The following is a 9006-nucleotide window of genomic DNA, read 5'->3' on the forward strand; positions in this document are numbered from 1 at the left end:
TATGAGTTACATAACTCTGATGTCCTTGACTGTACAAAGCATCAATTGAAGCCAATAAAGCCTGTTTCTACCAACATATCAAACTTTCTTTTTGCCTTTTAAAACTATAAAATGGGCACGTACCTGAGGCATAGGCTTCAGGCCAATGGGTTTTTTAAGGGCTGCTTAAGAACCAGAATGAAGGATACATTCTCCAGTTTAAGGATACATTTTACAGTTCAAAGTATGTTCTTCCTTCTAAAAATGTGACACAAAGAATAATTTATACCAACTGCTTTTTATTATCGAGTTTCAGAAACCTTTCACAAGATGGTAAAAAAAAGGGGGGGGGAGGACTTTACAACCACAGCTAATGTTTTTTTTTTTTCCATTGTTCCCAGTCAGCTCCAAACCCATTGTGTGCAAAGCCCATTTTTCCATGCATCTAAATGATAGATACAGGCTATGAAATTCTTTATTCTATTTGTAGCAGCTTACGCAGGTGCAGCCAAACACAAAGCTTCAGGACAAATTGTACACAAACTTTACAATGTGGGATTTGGATTTAAAATATGAAACATAAAATCTACACAAAACTGATAAAAATCAAGCACAGATACCAGGACTGAAACTTATAACCCATGTGTGAAAGGGAGTCTTGTTTCCTTTCAAGTGCTTTATTCTGCTACAGAACAGTCAAAATGAAGATGTAAAGCTTTGTGGTTAGTTTAAATTATACACTCTGTAGATACTATACCAATTTTAAAAGTTACACATAGACCAACAGATGTCCATCAGTTCATCTGGACTGACCAGACACTCCAGCTGGATCGCTGAAAGCAAACCGGGCAAACGTGGAAAGAAAATCCACCTGTGCAATCTGTCTGCAGAGTTTACTGATGGGCACATTGAACTCCTGGCCCATGATGGCTGCTGCTTTCTTCATCAGAGCTATCGTTGTAGGCTTCACGCTTCTGACCACCTCCCGAGCCCCGAGTGCTATCAAATTCTTGAAGCTCTATCTCCTCTGTGTCTCCAATTATGTTTGGAACTTCTGGTCTAGATGGCAGAAGATCTTCTAGCTCAGAAAGCTTGTCTGGGTTGATCCAGTTGTTTTCAGGAAACTGCACATCAAACTTTATGTAGAGATCACCTTTTTCAAAGGGATTACGATACTGTGGCATTCCTTCCCCTCGAACTACACGGACACATCCTGGTTCAATTACTTTTCCGGGGGGGTATTTCACCACAATCTGACGTCCATCAAGGTGCTTAAATGTGAACTGAAATCCACATAGAGCTTCAACAAGTCCTATCTTATATGTCATGTGCAAGTCATTCCCATCTCTCTGGAACACCCCATGTTCCTTCTCTTGTAGCAAAAGAACAATGTCTCCTGGTTCCACTCCTGGGGCCTGATCTGCTTCCCCAGTGAATGTAATTCTCTGTCCATGTTTCATGCCTTTGTCTACGTGGACTTCAAGAATCTTGACTTCTTTAATCACCTTCTTCCCCTCACATTTTTTACAGCGGTCCTTTTCATTAATTACCTCTCCTTCTCCATTACAGTCAGAACACACAGACTGCATCTGTTGTACCATTCCTGGAACCAGCTGTCTGATCATGATGCGTACACCTCGACCCCGACAAGCACTACACTTCTGAACAGCTCCAGACTTTCCACCTTGGCCACTGCATGCACTACAGAGTACATTCTTGCTAAGTTGTAGTTTGGTTGTCTTGCCATTATACAGATCTTCCAAAGACACTTTAAGTGGATGCATCATGTCTTCTCCTCTTCTTCTGCCATTTCGACTTCTACTCTGATTGCCCATGAAGCCGAACAATCCCCCACCAAAAATGTGAGAGAAAATATCATCCATGCCACCACCTCCACCGCTACCTTCCCGAAGACCTTGTTCTCCATATCTGTCATATAATTCACGCTTCTCAGGATTTGACAGTACTTCATATGCAAAACTGATTTCTTTGAATTTGTCACCAGCATTTGGATTCTTATCAGGATGGTATTCCTTGGCTAACTTTCTGTATGCCTTCTTCAGCTCGTTCTCGCTGGCGCCGGGCGGGACGCCCAGGATGTCGTATAGCTTGGTGTCGGCCACGTTTGCCATGGCGGCCGGCCTGGCAGCGCTTAGGGAAGAAGGCGACGGAGCGGACGGAGCGCAGCCAGGCCCACAGCCCACCATTAGTTTTTGATGTAGTATTCCACGATTCATTGTTTGCATATAAGACCCAGTGTGCCATTCAATACATCGTGCCCTCTTTAATACCCATCCCCCACTCCCCTCCCCTCTAGAACCCTCAGTTTGTTTCTCAGAGTCCATAGTCTCTCATGCTTCATCTCCCCCTCCGATTTTCCCCCCTTCGTTTTTCCCTTCCTACTATCTTCTCTCTCTCTCTCTTTAATATATAGTGTATTATTTGTTTCAGGGGTACAGGTCTGTGATTCATCAGTCTTACACAATTCACAGCGCTCACCATAGCACATACCCTCCCCAATGTCCATCACCCAGCCACCCCATCCCTCCCACCCCCCACCACTCAGCAACCCTCAGTTTGTTTCCTGAGATTAAGAATTCTTCATATCAGTGAGATCATATGATACATGTCTTTCTCTGTTTGGCTTATTTCGCTTAGCGTAATACCCTCTAGTTCCATCCATGTTGCTGCAAATGGCAAGATTTCGTTTTTTTTGATGGCTGCATATTACCATCCTGAAAAGCTCCCCTTTATATTCAATCTTTTCCTCCACCACAGTACCTGATCTGGTTTCTATCCCTATAGTTTTGTGTTTTCTAGAATGTCATATAAATTAAATCATACAGTATATAGTATTTTTTGTCTTATTTCTTTTACTTACTATAATGTTTTTGAAATGTATCTATGCTGTTATGTATATTGTAGCTCCAAAAATATTGGAACCAATATTTTTTTACAAGAAATTAATTCAAGGGAGTTAATAGGCAACACGGTAATCTAAATTGTTCTCCAGAGAAGGATTTTACTGAACTAGTTCCGGGGAGCATCAGTTCTATAAAATAAGATTCTCACCCCCCTATTCAAACTGTCTTTCAACCCATTAATAACTTGTATATCATCTTTTATATTTCAAATCCTTATTTTTTTTCCTTTTTTAAAATGAAAGCTCTAAACCAGAGGTTCACTGTTTTTCAGAAAAGTAAACTTTGATTAAACACGTTTGGAAGTACTTCATGCTATATCTCCTGCCTGGAGATTCATTTCAGTATATCTAAGGTTCAGAAAAATTCTGGATTAAAGAAATCTAACTAATGTTGTTGAACTCAGCATTTTCCAAATTATTTAAACTATAGAACAGCACTGCCCCATAGAATTTTCTATAGTGATAGAAATGTTCTATTTCTGTGGTGTCCAATATAGTAGCCATTAGCCATCTGTGGCTTTCGAACATTTAAAGTGCAACTGAGGAATTGAATTTTTAATTTTCCTTAATTTAAATTTGAATTGAAATAGCCACATGTGACTAGTGGCTTTGTTTGTAGTGAATAGTGCAATTGTAGAGTCTTTTAAAATCTTCCATTCATAATATTTTTTACAGTCTCACTGAGCTATTATTCCACATAGGATTGACTACATAATTTGCAGGGCCCAAGCCAAAATGAAAACATGAGCCCCTTGTTCAAAAAGTAGGAAAAAACATGTTATTAAATGTGCTTAAGTATAAAGCATTTTCCCTTTCTTCTGTGGTCTCTCTATTGACTTGTCATGATAGTTTTTTATTTGCTATTTGCTATTGTTCTTAGTAAAGGTAAAACTGTAAATTGTTGTGTTCTTGTTGGAAAGAAGGATTTGGCCATGAAAACTATTCCAGGCAGAGGAAAGAGCATGGGCAAAGGTCCTGAGGTAGGAAGCATGAGTTTGGCATGTTCAGTGACATGCCAAACATGCCAAACAAACAGCAAGGAGGCCAGTGTGGCTGCAGCAGAGAGAGAGCAAGGGACAGGGAAAAAGGAGGTGTGTTTCCAGACATCAGCAGGGTCTACATTGCATGGAGTCTTGGTGGGAATTGATTTTTTTTTAATTGTGGTAAAATACACATAACATAAAATTTACCATGTGAACCGTTTTTAAGTATAGTTTGATAGTGTTAAGTATATTTGCATTTTTGTGCAACCTGTATACTTAAAAATGGTGAAAATGGCAAAAAACAAAACCAAAAACAACTGTAAATTGTTCGTTTGAATCTTGCCATTCATTTATGTATTGTGTAGCACAGGAATAAAATACAAGAGCATTTAAATTTTATGTGGAATTTTCAAAATTGCATAATTCATAATTCATAGTTCCTACACGCATTCATTTTTTTTGTTCTTACCAGAACAGTGAAAATGCTGCAAAAAATTTATCTGAGGGTTTTTATTTCACTTGGTAAATCACATTCCACCAATGCTCTCCACCTTAGGCTTAGAGCTGAGTAAGGAGAAACTAAAAGGAAAACGATGTATGGGTCGCCCAGTCCTTCCCTCTGCTTTTACTTCATCATTTTTAGCATAAGTGGCTGGCTGATACAGGGAAGTAGCATGAATAAAAAAGGACAAGACAGGGTTTCTTGACTGTGTTTCTTAGAACATTATTGCCTTTTTTCTGTGTTTAAAACAAGTTCTGATTCAAACAGAAAGCAAGACCTTTCGGGGCTGCCAGAATCCCAACTTACTTAGATATAGATGAAAAATGATTACCCTGTACTTAGGTACTCTTTGCACCTTGCTGAGCTGCCACGCACTGTGAGTCCACCAGATTCTATGCTCATGGGGCATCAGGAATGCTATGTGCAAACGAAGGGGCAAGGAGTGGGATGGATACCCATTTTGTGGATATTTCCTTTGCTGATGTGCATACTCATTGTTCCCTTGGACTTCACATACAAAACACAAGTTCAAAGATGAAACTTTTAAGAATTTGAAGAAGTCAACAACAGAATACTAGACCAAGGGCAGAGCTTTTCTCAGTGTGATGCTCTGCGTGACTGTACAGATTGCATAACCTTGAAGCTGGCCATGATCCACTGGAACGTAGTTTAGTAAATACTGCTCTCCCCCAGTATATGGTTTCCTCCTTTGTAGAGTGGCGATAGTAACATCACCCACTTCACACGATGTTGTGGCAATTAAATGACTTAATATATGAATTAGTCAGCAACTATCAAAACAACGTTGCATAACAAACAACTCTAAAACCCAGTGGCTTACAGCAGCAAGCATCTTCTCTCACTTACAGGCCTGTAGTTAGGCCGGTTGGATGAGTTTCAGGCTGTAGGTCAGCCAGGGCTTGTCTCCAAGCTTTGGGCTTGGGTCTGCTCCACAGTTTTCCACCTTCTCTTGGAGCCAGCAACCCCCAGAGCACGTTCTCCTCATGGTGGATCAGAGGAGCATAAGAGAGAGGCAAGCACACAGCCCATTGAGAACTACTGCTCACCTTACATCTGCAGGCATTCCAATGATCAAAGCAAGTCACACGGTCTCAGTCACTGGGCAGGGATGTCGACTCCCTCAACAGGGAGAGGAGCATGAATATTTGCTAAATCAGAATCCAATCTATTATGGTACTACCCTTTGGGCTTAGTTTCCCAACTTGTCTTTCTGATTCTGTATCCTGTGTGGCACTATGAGAAAGATGAATATGAAGTTGCTGCCAAGTTCTTTGAATCTGGACTCTACCAGGAGATTGTGTATCTGTGGGTCTATTGTTTCATATACTGGGAGGACCTCTTCAGAGAGCTGGCTGACTCATCATATGCCGTGATCTCTCTACAATACAGAGTAAAGGAGAATCTGGGAGGACAGTGAGGAAGACACAGTGGTGTTCCTGGGTACTGGGACTGATAGGGGTCACTACCAGGCTCAACAGGAGTTGTGGTATTGGCTCCTGGGCATACACTCCTGAGGGCACAAATGCAGCAGTCAGACTCAGCATGCTGAAAAATGAGACTTTAACACTCCCTACACCCTATAAGAACCACACACATTGATACAATGGCTTCACTGTGCAGAATGACAAGACAGGTAGGCGCGGGACCAAAAAGACTCTGCTATGTAGATGCCTTCAGGCACACCACAACAAAAGTCACCAGGAGTTCTGTCAGCCTATTTTTTTGAAGTATTCTTAAAAAAAGGTAGATTTTTTGCTTGATTATTATTTGTTATAATAAATGCTACAGAAAGTGAGGAATGTAACAACCGTCTACATTGTCTATGAAGAGATGTAAACTTTCCAACTCAGAAACTCTTGAAGGAGCATTTGCTTTTACAACAGAAAATTTTTGGCTCTCAGATTCTGAAGAGAGGAAAAATCAAAGGAAATAATTACATAGTTAACATGCTTTGTTATATGTAGTTTGACCTGGCGTATAGACACCACTGATTTATAAATCACTGAATTGTTGAACAAATGTCTCTAGCTTTAGCACTTTTTTTGTGGATGCAAATGTGGATGCTCTTCTCAATGACCAACAGGTCCTTCAGACATGAGGCAAATATGTCCCCATGACAAAATATACATCCCTCATCCCCAGTCTCATAAAACCAAAGATTATGGCTTATATCCTGATGAGGTAGGACCACTATCATGCTGTCACCCATACCTTAACTGTGGCAGCTGCCAGGGAGGTTATTCTGCAGCTGATGTGGTGCTGGTGTCCAAAGGCATAATTACAAGGGCATTGTTTAGTATGTTGCCGTAAATCGTAGCTCTATCTTCTGACTAGAGCCCAAAAGTCCATTTAGTTCGTTCTGTGGCCATGGATTTTAGCATTTGAGCTGGTCTGGCACCCGGAACAGAAGTTCTTAATTGGAAAAGAGCTTCAGTGGATCTGTGAAGCCAAGAAACGTGTATGGAAAATTAGGGCACATGTGTATTAAGAAATTTACTAGGAAGTATGTCCACAGCTTTTAATAAATTCTCAAAGGGGTTGATGACACAAAAAGCCCATGAACTACTAATTTAGAACATTGTTTATAAGAGAAATAGCTTTTCAGATCCAGAGAAACAACTTACAAACAAACTTTTGGAAGCCAGCCTGTTGGGAAGTTGAGGGCTACAAATGTATCTTGTAATGATGAGTCATACCAAAATATGATTTTATGAGAATTTCAGTAAATGTTTCCTTTGATTTTGCACTCAGTCCAAATTGATCTTAAAGTGTTCTTACATTTCTTATCTGCTCTCCTTCTCCTTGAAATTATCCAAGGTACCTAGGGGCTCCAATATCAGATATTCTTATAAATAAAAAATCTAGGCTTTTGTATTTCTTATTTTGCATCTAAACTATATCCAAGTCCCCAAAGGCCCTTTGCTCTGGAGAATCGACAGGCCAGAGGCAAGAGAGAGAGAGTGCAAAGCTGTGGTTGAATGTGAAAAATAGAAGTTTGGGGCTGAGGACACTCTGTCAGAGAGTGACACAGTTGATCTTTAGGGACTTGTAAATAATTCTGAATAAACTCAGCCCTGACCCAAGCCTTTTTAAGGCTCAAAAAACCAAGGGCTAATTTTGTGTGTTCTTGCTGAATTTTCACATGGTCCACGGTGTCTGCTTCCAGCTGGAACTGGACCTGGAAATACTTATACTGAAATAACATTAGCAAGGGAGCCCCTGTGAGGTTTCTGATCAAGCAGGAACCAAGAAAAACTGAACATCCCAGGAGACTGCCTCATATATTATTTTCATCTTTTCTTCCGCCCCATCCTAAGAAAGTCTCTGAGCTGACAAAGACCTGTCTATGAAGACAGATCAGACTTAGATCTCTTCGGAAATCCCAGCATTAAAGAAGCTTACAACAAAGTGAGTTTATCTGCCGAGGAATTGCTCAAGCAATTGCCCCTCCCAACAATGTTGGCATTCCCATTTGGGAATGGGGGCTGCCATATTTTTGAGTTAATTATTTTTTTCCTGACAATGAATTAAGTGACAGTGATTTCCGACAAAGTAAGTGAACTTTTTTTGAAGGAGCAGCCTCTGAGTTCTAGATCAGGTTATGTTTCTGGTTTCTTTCGAAAAGCAATTTATGTATTTATTTTTGCATAGAGTCTGCTAAGATTACTAGGAGGCAGAACATGTATCAATCCAAATGTAAATACTAATTTTACATGACCCCTATTAGACTTCTATATTCTATTTATTCCCCTACTACATACTGTGGCCAGTAATCCCTTAAGAGAATATTTTGTGTTGGCAAGAGGGGTGACTGCATGCAGAGGTGCAACAAGTTTTAACAGGAGCAACAGGAGCAAAGAAGCTAGCTCCAGGCATCCACCGCTGAGCTCTTTGCTTCTGCATTTACCTGGCAGGGGTGGTGGGTCCTGTCAGCAACTTCTCCACAGACTAGGGCACATGAGAAATGACAGAAGTGCCCCCTCCCAGCTCTGGTGTCTACTGCCAGTTGGAATCAGTTTTGTCCTGGGCTAAGGGAGGTGGGGCATGTCTGTATCAAGCATTTTGCCTGTGTGTCACGCTGTGCTATTTATTGGATACAAAACCAACTGATCACATTTTCACATTTTGTAGCAAAATTGTACTTTGAAAATATAACACTTTTGAGGGAAGAAACAGGAAGAAAAAGATGTTTCCAGAAATCTAAACAAAAAGAGAACTCTCAAATCTTAGCTAAGCTGGGAAATGCTTTTTCATATTTTCGTTTTCCTAACAGATACCCAATTAACCAAAAGAGTTTTCTGAGTGATTTCAGGTAAACAAATACAATATTCTCTTTTGAATACTCCAAAGTTGAACTATCACATCATATTATGAGCTCGTCATGGGCAAACACTCTATTTTGTTTATCTTCAGGTTACTGCATTTTTTTTTTGTTTCTTTGTTTGTTCTTAATTCCTCAGAGCCTGGCAAGGTACTGGCGCATAGGAGAGGCTTCATAAATGTTTATTTCATTTGCTCAGTTTGGTCAAATGGGGCATACAGACTTCTAGGGTTTAAGCTCATATTTCAAGCATGAACATCTTTGGGCAAAACTGTTA

The 9006-nt window shown here is 40.3% G+C and overlaps 1 protein-coding gene across 1 annotated transcript; it reads right to left on the reverse strand.

Moving 5' to 3' along the window:
• Window positions 1-258: 258 nt before the first annotated feature.
• On the reverse strand, window positions 259-2173 carry LOC113923042 (dnaJ homolog subfamily A member 2). The gene has a single exon (XM_035729233.1). It carries the CDS (start codon window positions 2109-2111, stop codon window positions 873-875), a length of 1239 nt encoding a protein of 412 aa, XP_035585126.1. The 5' UTR covers window positions 2112-2173; the 3' UTR covers window positions 259-872.
• Window positions 2174-9006: the final 6833 nt, after the last annotated feature.

This window comes from Zalophus californianus, chromosome 9 (assembly GCF_009762305.2).
Source record: "Zalophus californianus isolate mZalCal1 chromosome 9, mZalCal1.pri.v2, whole genome shotgun sequence".
NCBI classification, from domain to species: domain Eukaryota; kingdom Metazoa; phylum Chordata; class Mammalia; order Carnivora; family Otariidae; genus Zalophus; species Zalophus californianus.